The sequence below is a fragment of the Miscanthus floridulus genome, chromosome 6 (assembly GCF_019320115.1).
Source record: "Miscanthus floridulus cultivar M001 chromosome 6, ASM1932011v1, whole genome shotgun sequence".
NCBI lineage: Eukaryota > Viridiplantae > Streptophyta > Magnoliopsida > Poales > Poaceae > Miscanthus > Miscanthus floridulus.
The window spans coordinates 122,299,811-122,313,381 of NC_089585.1; the positions used below are offsets into that span (position 1 = coordinate 122,299,811).

Here is a 13,571-nt window from a genome sequence, read left to right on the forward strand (position 1 = left end):
ATCTTAGCTGTATCACGAAAAGATCTATACACTAGAGTCTGTGAGCCTATGACGTCGCGCTCTCCATGACTATGTTAAATTCATAAATTTTGTTTTTTTGGATTAAATGTCACTTTAACGCTGATATTTAATTTTTACAATATTGTTATCTTATCGTACGATTTATGCATTTTTAGTATAAAATATTAGCTATCTCATAGCAACACACGAACACGCTATCTACTACTGTGAAAAGCCCAGCGTATCTGCCGATCTGGAGCAGCCCGCCTCTGCCGTATGCATCACCGGCTCCACCTCTGCCGTATTGCATCGCCGCTGTGTGTGCTCTCTCGTCATGAACAGTGGAGACAAGATAGGCGAAGAAAACCCCAAAAATCCTAACAGCGATAGTTATTAGTGCAGCGAGCGAATCTTTAAATCCTCGTAAATACAGCACACAGGACAATCTTTTTCTTTCTTCTTTTTGAAAGAAAAAAACACGAAACATACTGGTGGTATCAGATGTGGCTTGCAGCAACTACACACCAACAAGAATCCATATCCAACACAACACTTATCAGCAATCGCGGCAGAAAGCTACGGCAGCTCGGCGATAGCGGTTAGGGACAAGGCAGGTCACCGTCGCCGCTGGCAGGAACGAACCGGGCGCAGGCCACGACGCCGGATAGATAGTCAGGTGCTCAGGCCTCCGGGCTACCGACGTACTCTACTACTACCGCACGCCCTGAGCGCCGCGCTGGTGCAAATAATATGCCGTTCACACTAGGTCAGCAGAGGCATTCAGGTTCAGTGAACTTGAAGATTGCGGAGGGACCGCATCTGCTGCAGTGCTGCCCCGGCCACGAGCGGGCGAATCAAACAGGAGATTCTTGTGCGACAGGCAGAGTTTTCTACGATTTCGTGGTTATTATACTTATATACATGGGCATGTGGCCCAGTTCTGGTTCGTTGTCGTGAACTTTGATTGTGTATGTAGGCACAGATGTGCTCGAACTCGAAACATGGGCACAGGTGACGGTGCGTAATATGCCAAAGTACCATCCAGCTTGAGGCAAGAAGTTTAGAAGGTAAAGATATCTGATACTCCCTCTAACTTAAAAAATGTATAAATCTAGTTTCCCGATGAGTAAAAAAAGAACTCATACTAGATTTATAGTAAAAATATTAATATTTGTATTTTCAAATGTATTTATTATGCAAATATATTCCATGCTTTGTCTAGTGACAGTGATACTTATTGCATTATAAATTATAAATATCAGTATATTTTTATATTTATTTAGTTAGACTTGGTATTGTTTGACTTCTTAGGAAGCAAGAGTTATATTTTTTTTAGACCAATGAAGTATATGTGAATATTGCCTTTGGAACAAAATATAGCTGATGTATTCTGTTTTAGTATCGTCCTTAGTTTGTTTTTGTCGTGATATGATTTTAGATCCACAATTTCATCTAAAAACTGGGAGAGAAAGGGCATAGTGATGACCAAAAAGAGCTGATTGTGACCTCTTTGGCAAATACAAGCAGACAGTTCGAGGTGAACTTGGGGTTTCGTGTAGAATTCCACTTGTAAACAATTCCAAGTGGGAAAATTCTACCTCGCCTTATAAATATAAAAAATACAGTAAATTAAGAGTATTCTATCGATCAAATACGATCAAATCTACTATTATTACCTTCTTCGAACCCTAACTTTTCCAACCTCAATAATTATTGTTCTACAAGTATTTCGACACTATGTGTGGGTTAAGGTGAATGGGGAAGACTGTGACTCATCTCAGACCATTTTTTGAGTCTCATGTATTCGGTGTGACTCATCTCTTCAGTGACTTAGTTTAAAGACATGTCATCAAGCTCTTTGATGTGAGCAAAAAAGTTGATTACCTTGCCCATCGTTCTGCGCAGAGTTTATAGCTGGTTATGGAAATTAGCTTGTCAGAACAAAAGAAAGTTCTTCTTTTTGGTTCATTTTGAAGGATTGATTGAACACTAGATCCCTCTTGAGATGGGGAACATGCATCTCTCAGATTATTATTGTGTTTTCTGCATGCTAAGTACCGAGAAAGATCTTCACCTTCTTTTTCACTGTCCTTTTGCCAAGGCCTGCTGGTTCAGCTTAAATATTTTTCTCCAAACACTGATGATATTCTGGTCATTCTGGAAAGCATCAAAGATTAGACAAATCAGCCTTTCTTCATGAAAATAATCATCACGATGTGCTGGGCTATATGGATCATGCGAAACGACATCATCTTCAAGAACATCTCTCATTCAGTCCAAACATGCAAAAGTAGCACTCAATCCACTTATATATAGATTTATGGCTAGAAGGCTTTGTGCATATCTATTTTCATTGACATATTTTTTTGTCTCTTGAGCCTGCTTTGTAACACTCTTTACTTTTATTTAATAAATCTCCACTAGGGGTCCCAACCCTCCTGTTTCATGAAAAAAAAACATTTATTAGTTCTTGAAAATTGAGTTTTATAATTTGGTTATTGAATTCTAATAAAAATGGGTAAAAAAGCAAGCAGTGGACATGCCACGTGAAGCCCCCTGATTGCCGAACATGATGTGCCCTCGGCTGTCAAGTTATTAGGCTTAAGTTGGAAAGTTCTGTCTGCCCATAGGAGAATGAGGAAGCAAACATGGAGTATATGCATATAAACTCTAACAAAGTAACAAGTGAGTATATTCTACGTGTCATTGCACTGTCGTCGTCCAGGGAAACCTAAGCCTCGCTTGGGTAAGGTCAATGGGGGGAAGAATGTGCCATATCGTTCTTGCTCGCCCCATCCGTCCTTTGATTGAAAGTGGAAAGGTGTGGAGCAACTGATATTTCCAAATGTCCATGTCAGTACGTCACTACGTAAGCGCTGAGCAAAAAAGAAGTGACACTTGGTAACTAGGTTGCCAATTTGGCTATGACAAGTAAGCGTACGGAGCATGCAGGCACAGACGCATGAACTATAGCCTACAGGCACTGCAAATTGCAATACGCTCTCGCTGTCGCAGGTTTCTGTTCACAGTTTTTTTTTGTGATATACTTTCTGTTCACAGTTTCACACGAACGGAAGCAACGACTAGGGCTTTTGGATGACCTGGGCGGCTGGGCCACGCCAATGCCTAGGCCCTTGATAGTTGGGCCTTTACTCATTACTGGCCGGCTTGCCTGCTTGATTGGACGACCATCAGTTGGGCTGAAAAAAACAACCCGTACGGCCTTCAGCCCTTCATATGACACCTTGAGGCTTTGTTTGGCTCCACATAAATTCATCCCAATCCACGTGGTTTGGGAGTGATTGAGATGGAACTATATGCAGCCAAACAAGCACCGACTATGCTGAATTACCCTCGGGAAAGAAACCACTTAGCTTCACAAATTACTGACTTTGAAATTTGAACCGTATTAAGTTTTTTCTATGATTTAAATGATTCAACAATCTGTAGAACAAAACGCAATGATTCTACCTTGCACTGTTACTCAATTTTAAAAGATAAAAAATGCAGTAACGAACCGATCGGGTGTTGGATCTGTACTGCAAAGGATAGGGTCCGGTCGTAATGCAAAGATGATCTTAAGAAGCTCCACTCTTCTCTTAATTAAATGAAAGCCGGTAACGGATCTTTCGAAAAAAAAGATCTTATATATTCCATTAAATTAATACCAGCCTTAGATAATAATACTGCCTCATGCATTAGCTGGAAGGTTAGTATTCTTTCACCTCGCTGTCAATCTCTTGTGAATGAATTACACTGAATCGAAGCTTTGCGCCTTTGCGGAGATGGCTGAGTCGTGAATACGGCTAGGACGCTTGGTGCTGAAGAACTACTTCTCAGATTCAAATTTTACAATAGAGACAGCTCCCTTCTAGCCTGAACAAGAAATTCGGATCACACACATAGCAATTCCTTTAACTTGACGACGATGCCTTGTTGGGTTTTTTTTTCAGGTAACAGGACGAAGCAATCTTCAGTTGCCTGCATAAATTGTCGCATATACTCTTGATCTAGTTCTTCAGGTAATTCTTCAAACGACAACATACTGCTCGAGTTGATTTCGGACATCAAAACCGAAACACCATCGTCTAAGTGGAGTTGTCAAAAAGTGCATTGGCCCTAAAACACGCCGTCCCACGAGCACATCATCATGTGCAAATCGCAAAGGGCCCCTTGCAGTGCCTCTTTTTTTTTTTTAAGATGAAAGAAGAATTGTATTAGGTTATAACTGGGTAAATCATCACGTTACGAGTACTCTGCAATACATTACATATATCCAGAAATTGATTTTCATCTATATTGTACTCACACTATGAATAGCCCCAAATCTCAAATCCAAACACGTATGATGCTTCGTATGGATGACCATATATGCAAACACTCGATAAAAGGCTTGAGAACAGATATCCAATGAACGACGGCCAACATTCCTGCAGGCGGAGTTGAGAAACTTCTTATTTCTTGTCTATTCTTTTTTCTGCCACCGAAGAATGAGGAAGACTGATCTGAAACTTATTCTCCCTGTTCTCCCTTGCAGTGCCTCTGTGAAACCGGGCTTAGCCTGTTTTGTAACACGCCTTTGATAATTTTTAAAGATTAGTTTGTTTGTCAATTCACTGAAGGCACACCTGGAAGAGATCCCGTCGGGGCAAGCGCAAGTCGGTGTGCCCTAGGCTTGGTAGGCCAGCTAGGGCACATCCTAATGCCATGGAGACAGATAAGAACATCACCACTTGGGATGGAAAAGTAGGATAAAAGAAGATAAAATGATAAACTACTTGATAGATGCAATTGGGTACCCTCAATCGGTCGTGTCCCTTTATAATTTAGGTTAGAGAGATCTTACCTTGGATAAAACTCAAATCCGGTACAATCATGTCAAATTATAATTCTAACTCGGACTTGATCAAAACTTGGCTTAGATGATTTTGAAAGATGCCTTAGCCAGTTTTCTCACGTGTGGATTCTATAGAAGGATTTGCATTTCGATTGTTTCGACGAGACCTACCTAATGGTAAAGTCCATTTCTTGATTTGGCAAAGAAACCAAACTGGCAAAGGGATAACCCTGCTTGCCAACAGACTTATGTGAAAACCGGCAGTATGCAGCACTAAACACCTCCCTTGTAGTAGCGAAATCTTAAAATCCATTTTTTTTGTTGACATAATGACATTCACAATGTATTAATACTAGTTATTACAAATCTATAATGTTATACTCCTGACCAATTCCAATAGGGAAGAGTCTTGATCACACGACAAGATATATACACTTGTTTTAATTGATACTAAAGTCTACGGGTCTTTTTCTGCATTAATCCCTTGTAAGGTCATTAGCACCTTTCAAGAGTTCAATAATAGAGAAAGAGGCCCCGTGCTCATTGTTTTTCCTCCTTAAATAATACTGTCCTCTTCTACCGTGAGAAACCACCAGTAAAATAAGTAACTTGGAACAAAGAAGACACATATGAAATTTTATGGATTTGGTGCAAGTCATGCCATTCTTTATTGGGTCAAAAGTACCAAAACATTGTCATTACTGAAAGGTCATTGTAGCACCTGATAACATACTCCCTCTGAAATACAAGGGGTTTAAGTTTGTCCTAAGTCTAACTATATTAACATTGACCAAAATTATAGAAAGAAGAATAATAGTTACGACATCAAATTAGCATCATTGATATGTTATAAAATATATTTTCATAATTTACATTTTTTATGTAATAAATATTAATACCATTCTTTATAAATTTGGCCAAACTTTGCATATACAGTTTGACTTAGAGCAAATTTGGATCCCTTATATTTTAGGACTTAGAGAGTTGTTTTTTTGTTAGCTATTTAAGTAGCCACTAGCCAGTAGTTTATTAATTCATTTTCTTATTAAGCATATTAATTCAACATATTATCCTTCTCATGTTGAAGATCAAATGGTATGATTGCGCAACTCAGCCTTCCAATCACTCAACATTATAGTTGTGAATTAACATAAATTGTTATATTAATTCTCCATATGAAAAAAGAGTCATACTAAAACCAGGAAATAATAAACTATAGTCTAAGTGCAGAAAACTTCAGTAACTTTACAACGAATTGGCTGTAGTCACTTTGATAAAAAAATACACTCCATTTGTTCTAAATTATAAGATGTTTTGACGGTTTTAGATATATTGCTTTTACTATGTATTTTGACATGGTGTATATATAAGTGCATAACAAAAAAATATGTATTTACAAAAATCAAAACGTTTTATAATTTGGAATGGAGAGAGTACCTTTTTTTTTGCGATGGAAGATGAATTATATTAGATAATAGCTGGGTACATCAACATGTTACAAGCACTCTGGATTACACAAATATCCAGAAACCGATTTTCGTCTAAATTGTACGCACGCTGTGAACAACTCCAGATCTCAAAACCAAATCTGTACGACGCTTTACAGTATGGATGACTACATAAGCAAACACTCGGCAAAAGACCTGAGAACAGGTGCCCAACGAACGACGACCAACATTCCTGTAGGCGGAGTTGAGAAACTTCTTCTTCTAGTGTCTTCCTTCTTCTTCTTTCTACCACCGAAGAATGAGGAAGACTGATCTAAAACTTATTCTCCCTAGTCCTTCGTCGTGGTTATATCTAACCGCAATAAAACGGAGAAGAGACCGGAGAAAATTATTCCATAGCGGTGACACCATCTCTGCCTTGATGTCGTCGTTCAGAAATAAAAGTCTCCATGTCATTATACTGGTGAGGATGCTGACGTCGTAGTTGTCGCCCTTATCTTCAACGGAGCTGCATAGCCTCCGGCGATATGTCGGAGATGGGAGGGAGGAGGACCAGCGGTGGTGGAGGGGCGCTTGGAGTCACCAGGGCGTGTGGGCACCGGGCGGTGCAAGATACTTGCTTTTCAGAATTACTGAATAGAGACAGTACATCTTATTCATATGGACGCAGGTACCCCCGATACAGACATCTCCACTTTCTCTATGCAAAATAGAGGATGAAAATGATGTTATTTATGGCAAGAGGCAGAGCTGAAGTTTTTGTCCCCATCAGGCTGTCAAGCGGTCAGGACAGATTAGACTAAAAATTGGCCTGCTTTATTGAAATCTGGCGCTCTCTGTTAAGATTATGTCATTCTTATAGATGTTGATTTGAGCGCCATCATTACGAAAGGATGAAGTTGGCAACGATATTTAGCCTTTGAATCTGTCTATGCTACACCCGTGTGTTTCACGAGGACCTAGCACTCGGTTGTTAGATTAGTGTAAAACACACGATTTTTGTCAGGACCAAACTAAGTAGCACACGATATCTAACAACGTTAGATTTAAATCAAACGGCTGCCCACACAATTAACAAGTCACAACAAATTAATATAACAAGCCACAAATTTTTTTTCTATAGTTAGACAAGGACAAAAAAATTAATGTATATGTTGACACAAAGACAATTAACAAGTCATAATTTTTTTTCTATAGTTAGATAAGGACAAAAAATTAATATATTATAACACAAAGACAATTTACAAGTCATAATTTTTTCTATAGTTAGACAAGGACAAAAAATTAATATATATGTTGACACAAAGACAATTAACAAGTCACAATTTTTTTCTATAGTTGGACAAGGACAAAAAAATTAATATATTATAACACAAAGACAACTAACAAGTCACAATTTTTTTCCTATAGTTAGATAAGGACAAAAATTAATATATATGTTGACACAAAAACAATTAACAAGTCACAATATTTTTTCTTATAGTTAGACAAGGACAAAAAATAATATATTATAACACAAGGACAATATATTATAACACAAAGATACGTACGTGTATTCCCGCGTCACGTGTACACGGTACGTACGTGTATTACTGGCCCGCGTCGGGCGTACACGGTACGTCGGTACGTACGTGTATTCCCTGCGCCCCTTATGGACCAGTGCTGCGCCCCTCACGGTACGGTACGTACGTGTATCTCTGTATGCCCAACTCAGACGGCAGCGGCCGAGACAAATCAAACAGCACAGGAAATCGAGCGTCAAATCCAGCGGCCAGGAAATAGCGTGTCGCCAGGAAACAAAACAACCTGAGTGTTGTAACCGAGGCAATGATCCTGTGGATTAAAATCCATGTGTGTTTTTTTTTTTGCTACAACATACGTGTGTTGTATAGCATTTCTGTTAGCCTTTTGTAAGGGAGGTGGATTAGCATACTGTTGGTTTTCCTCTGCAAGGAGTTGCTTTGGTTGCATGCATCTATTGGTTCAACGTGTTAGGATGCCCCTTTACAAATTGATTGGTTGCGTACTTCTTGCAGTAGCCAAATCACTATATCGACTTCAAATTTATTTATTTGTTGATATTCACAAGGGATTAACAGGCCGGTATTACAAAATTGATTGTGTTATATACTCCGGACCCTTCCTATAGGTGAGTGGCTTTGATCACGTGATAAGATCACATTTCCTGGTTTTACTTAACTATTTCGTACCTTTATATATAGCAAATTTATGAAATCAAAATGGATCTTTTTTTGTGCATTATTAAACCCTTTGAAAGGTCATTAGCACCTTTCAAGAGTTTGATATAGTAATACAGAAAGTGGCCCGTACTTAGATAACACTTTTCTCTTCTATCCTAGAGAAGCCACCTCGAAATAAATAACCAGCTGGAACAATGCAGACAGATGAAATTCTATGGATCTGGTGCAAGTCACGCCATTCTTTATTATCAAAAGAGTGTACAAAAAACATTTTTTTTCATTACAGGGTGGCAAACAATAGAAGAAAAGATTACAAAAAGTCCAGGTCAGCTAGGAACGGACTAGTTTAAATGGAAGCTGAAAGAATTGCAATTGGCAATGAAGAAGGTAAACAAAAAAAAAACACATTTGTGATCAAGTCTAATTCACAATTCCCTTTGAAGCAACCGGCAGGAGAGGGAGTCTAATCAGCATTTGGGAAGATCGGACGGCGGCGGGAGCAGCTTCTGGTGCGGGAGGCTGCCGTCGAGCACCAACCATGCCATCCTGAGGCCCCACGTTGTGTGCACCTCCAAGTGGCAGTGCATGAACCATACCCCTGCACATTCATAGAGCACGTACGCACATGTGTAAGACAAAGGCACGCATGCAGAGCTTGTTTCCTGGGCTGTTACATAGGAGGCATGCGTGCAGCGTTAATAATTGACCAGAATAATCTTACCGGGGTTGTCGGCAAGGAAGCGGATGGCCACCCAGCCGCCGGCCGGCACGCCGACGGTGTTGCGCTCGACGGGGTCGACGAGGTTGAACTTAGTCAGGTCGTTGACCGGGTCGTAGTTGCCATAGCCTTGGCCGACGACGAAGAAGTTGAAGCCGTGGAGGTGCAGAGGGTGGCTCTCGATGCCGAGGATGCTGGTGCCCTGCATCACCAGCTCCACGTTGGTGCCGTACGGGATGACCATGAGCTTGGTCCCGTTGGCCACGTTGGTGTTGTTGGGCGGCGTCCCCGTGTAGTTGAACGGCGTGAGCGGCGCGACGGGGAAGTCCGACTCGTAGACGCCGCTGGACAGGCCGGTGAAGTGCGAGTGCAGCAGCGCCTTGGTGGGGAGCACGAAGGAGACGTTGTTGACGGACGCCGCGAACTTCGTCGTGTTGGTGGGGCCCTGGCACGTGGTGTTGGCGGGGCACGGGTGCGTGCCCAGCCCCACCGTGAAGAAGAACCGCTTGTCCACCGTCTGCGGCACCGCCGCCGGGTACTGCGGCGTGGCGAGGCTGCGGAGCTTGGCCGTGAAGTTGCCGACGAAGCTGGTGTCGTTCAGCTGCGGCAGCGCCGGCCTGTAGAGCGGCAGGGCCTTGTTGAAGCTCGCCGCGGAGGAGGGCGCGTCGGGGTACTCGTACTCGAGGATGCCGGCGACGGTGGTGTTGTCGAAGGTGGCCGGCCTGCCGGTGGAGTAGGTCCTGGCGGACATGTAGTAGTTGGCTCCGGGGTAGAACGGCTTGGCGGCGAGGAGCACGTTGGTGGTCTGGCCCGGGGCGATGAACAGGGTGTCGACCGTGAAGGGCTTGACGTAGACGGCGTCGACCTCGACGACGGTGAGCGAGTGGTTGGCGATGGAGAAGAAGAGCTCGTCGTTGAGCGCAGCGTTGATGAGGCGGAGCATGTACGTCTTCCCTGGCTTCACCTTCAGCTTGAACGTGTCTGCGTGCGTTCGCGCGTGCCACACATGCATGCAGGCCACACACACGGTGAGTGGAACGTTTTGGAAAAAGACATGCATCGAAGGCGATCAACGTGATTGACGGAATGGGAAAGCACACCTATCTGCTGGAGGCGTAACTGAGATTTTGTTTACGTAACAACACCGGGTCCGAGGGACCCACCGCCGGCAAGCTAAGCTAGGTTGCTTAAGTCCACCGGATGTGTTAGGTCAAGTACGAGTGGGATTGGATCCCATGACAGCGACGTCGTGCTAACATTCCCACACAGGGGCGCCACAGCCAGATGAAAGATCCCGTTTCCAGAAAGGAACTCGGAATCTTCTCATCTGCTTTGGTGATTTGAACAACTCACCACCTTCGTGAAGACGAGGCCTCTTTTGATTTATGGTTGCGTTTGAAAACTTAGAGATGCATGCTTGGGGAATGGAAAAACAGAGCGCCCGTGAACGTCACCTTTTTCGCTTTCTGTTAGGACCAGACTAGGAAGACTACTCGAGCGGTACGTAACCTCTCGTTCTGTCGTTTGTTTTTTGTTCCCTTTGTTTCGAGAACTCTTAAGATATATATAACAACTAACGCCTAGATCATCCTTCAAAACACAGCAACACTAGCTCTCTCGTACGTATATAGTGTAGGCGCGCGTGTTAGTTTAGAGTTTAGGCCTTAGTGTGCTTGCAAATTTTTTTAAAAAAAAACAAGAAAGAAAGAAAGAATGTACCGTACCTTTGGCAGAGCAGTTGTAGAGCGGTCCTGGTAGGCCGTTGATGGTGTGGGCGTCAGAGACATTCGGACCAGCGCCAACCTGAAGCGCCTGATTGATCACCACCTCCGTGTCCGACAGCCACCACTCACCTAAATATCCAATTTCGCGATCGATCGAACGCAACCGCGCGCGCACAAAGTTATCAGCACAGGATTACATACAGGCCAGCAACAGCTAGCAACGCGCGGGGTCATTTTCTCCCGGCGTTCGGCCGTTCACGTCGGCCGGCCGGCCGGCGGCGGGGCTAGCTAGCTAACTGCAAGTAGACCAACAACACTCACCGAAGATGACGGGGACCTCCTTGTACGGCGCCGGGAACGGGTAGGGGACGCCGAGCTTGGGCAGGATGACGAGGGGCCCGTAGACGGTGGCGCGCAGCCAGGAGATGTGCGCGTGCCACCACAGCGTGCCGCGCTGCCCGACGATGGTGTAGTTGTACACGTAGCTCTGCCCCGTCTGGATCGGGCACTGCGTGATGTACGCCGGCCCGTCCGCCCACCCCGTGCGCAGCTGCCGGATGCCGTGCCTGCATGCACGCAGCAGCAACACGATCAGCATGCAGCAAAGCTTTCGTGTTCGTTCGTCGTTCGGTCAGAGGCAGATTATAGTATATAAGGTATATTGGTATGTAACGAAAAGAAGCTTCGAATTAGTTAGCGAAATTCTGCTGGTGTATGTACTTGTGTGGTGCTAAGCGTGGGTGCACCAACGCGCGCACTTTTGATTTCCACGGACGCCGGTACGAGTACGATCACTTACCAGTGCAGCGAGATGTTGTGCTGGGCGTGGTTGGTCACGCGGATGACGAGACGGTCTCCTTCCCTCGCGACGATCTTGGGGCCGGGGAACTGCCCGTTCACCGTGATGATGCTCTTGCTGGCGCACAGCCGTGTCACGTTCGCCATTGTCACCTGCGCATACATACAAACGAAGCATATGCATATACATGAGCATGCATGAGTCCATGCATTTTATGCAGCAGTACGTAGCATATGATATATAGAAATGTTGTACACTCGATCGGACGACGACGTACATTGAAGTCGTAGCGCCTCGTGATGCCTTGCACTTCGACGGCAGAGGCAAGGAGCATCAGGGCCGCCATGAGGAGGGAGCATGGAAGAGCAGAGGAGATTGCCATGGCCATGCTAGATTGCTAGCTGATGGTTAAACCTCTAGCTAAGGCTCCGATGAGCAGCTATCTGGAGTTGCTCTCTTGAGCTCTAGAGGGGAACCAAGACGGCCACCAGGCGATCGAAGAGATGGAGGAATAATAATGTGTGTGTGTGTGTGTGTGTGTGTGTGTGTGTGTGTGTGTGTGTGTGTGTTGGGACAGCCACCGGAGGCCCCTCTCCATATATAGGGCATGGCAAGCAATGTGCTAGTAGCATGTCAACTACCACCGCCATTTTCTTAGGCTTTCTACATGCATGGTCGACAGAAACGCAGCTTGGGCAGAACTATAAAAAGTTTGGTGATCCGGTAGATGAACGATCAAGGGCAGGCAGGCGAGCTGCTCGAGCTAGCTGGACTACTGGAGGGCTCTAGCTTTAGAGTGTGGCCAAAGTATGCGGCAACGATCCATCCCTTTTGAGTTTTGACCATGTATGCACTAGATCGCCGCTAGTTATAATTCTGGTGATTTTGCATGCCGTCGCGTAGCTTTTCTGGTGCAAAAGTTTGCCGAAAACCGAAAGGTAAACTGGATGCACACAAAGAGTAAAAAACCGTTGTCGATCTCCATGGTAATGATGAAGAAAATCACCGCTACACTGTGCTATGAATTCTCAATCGTCAGTAAAAAAAATCTTGTAGCGCAATTTTCCGCGAAATTAGAACAGCTTGCTCTGCATACATGCTCCTCGAAAGATCTTGTCCTAGTAGGACAGTCCTACACTTGATATATTGGACATATTGATAATTGAATGTGTTCATGCATATGGTTCATTGGTCCCTAACCCGCACTTGCTGGTTTAGAACCTGGACAAAATCAGTGAGGTCAAGTGTCAAAATCTACAGATCATATATGCTCTACAAGCGATTGGAAATCTTTTTTTTTTTGAAGCAAATATCACATATCATCCTTCACACTTAATAAAGCAAAATTGATTGCATACAGGCCTCGATGTTGAAAAATAGCATGTTCACCTGCATTTTGACAGTGGCATCTAGATTTTGGCACCAAGAAAAAGAAGAAGAAAAGCTGGTCTTCTAGATACTATCTGCGAATGTTACTTCCTAGTTAGGTTGTGCGGCTTAATCAAAACATCGCACACAAACAATAATGCATGATTCACGGGGGCCACAAATAATTATTGGAATGGGGATTTTTTTTTGTTAAACATTGATTCAATTGAAAAGTAATTATGGTCGTCGCTGTCACCAACATGGTAAGTAACTTCCTACTACTGCCCTGTTCGCTTAGCTGATAAGCCATGACTGAAAGTACTATTGACTAATTTGTTGTGAGAAAAAAAATAATGTTCGTTGGCTGAAAAAGTATGGCTTATAAACCAAAGGGCAGCGTTCCCATTTCTGCAAGTTCAGAAATCGGTCGACGCAGGGTTTTCACCTACAGTTCAGTGAATCTACGAGTTGCTGTA

At 43.5% G+C, this 13,571-nt stretch overlaps 1 protein-coding gene across 1 annotated transcript; it reads right to left on the reverse strand.

The window, feature by feature from the left end:
• Window positions 1-8,696: 8,696 nt before the first annotated feature.
• On the reverse strand, window positions 8,697-12,289 carry LOC136456807 (laccase-4-like). The gene is made up of 6 exons (XM_066456792.1): window positions 12,005-12,289; window positions 11,728-11,879; window positions 11,250-11,494; window positions 10,929-11,057; window positions 9,208-10,185; window positions 8,697-9,084 (listed from the first exon to the last, which is right to left on the reverse strand). Exons 1-6 carry the CDS (start codon window positions 12,113-12,115, stop codon window positions 8,954-8,956), a joined length of 1,746 nt encoding a protein of 581 aa, XP_066312889.1. The 5' UTR covers window positions 12,116-12,289; the 3' UTR covers window positions 8,697-8,953.
• Between the last annotated feature and the right edge of the window lie 1,282 nt (window positions 12,290-13,571).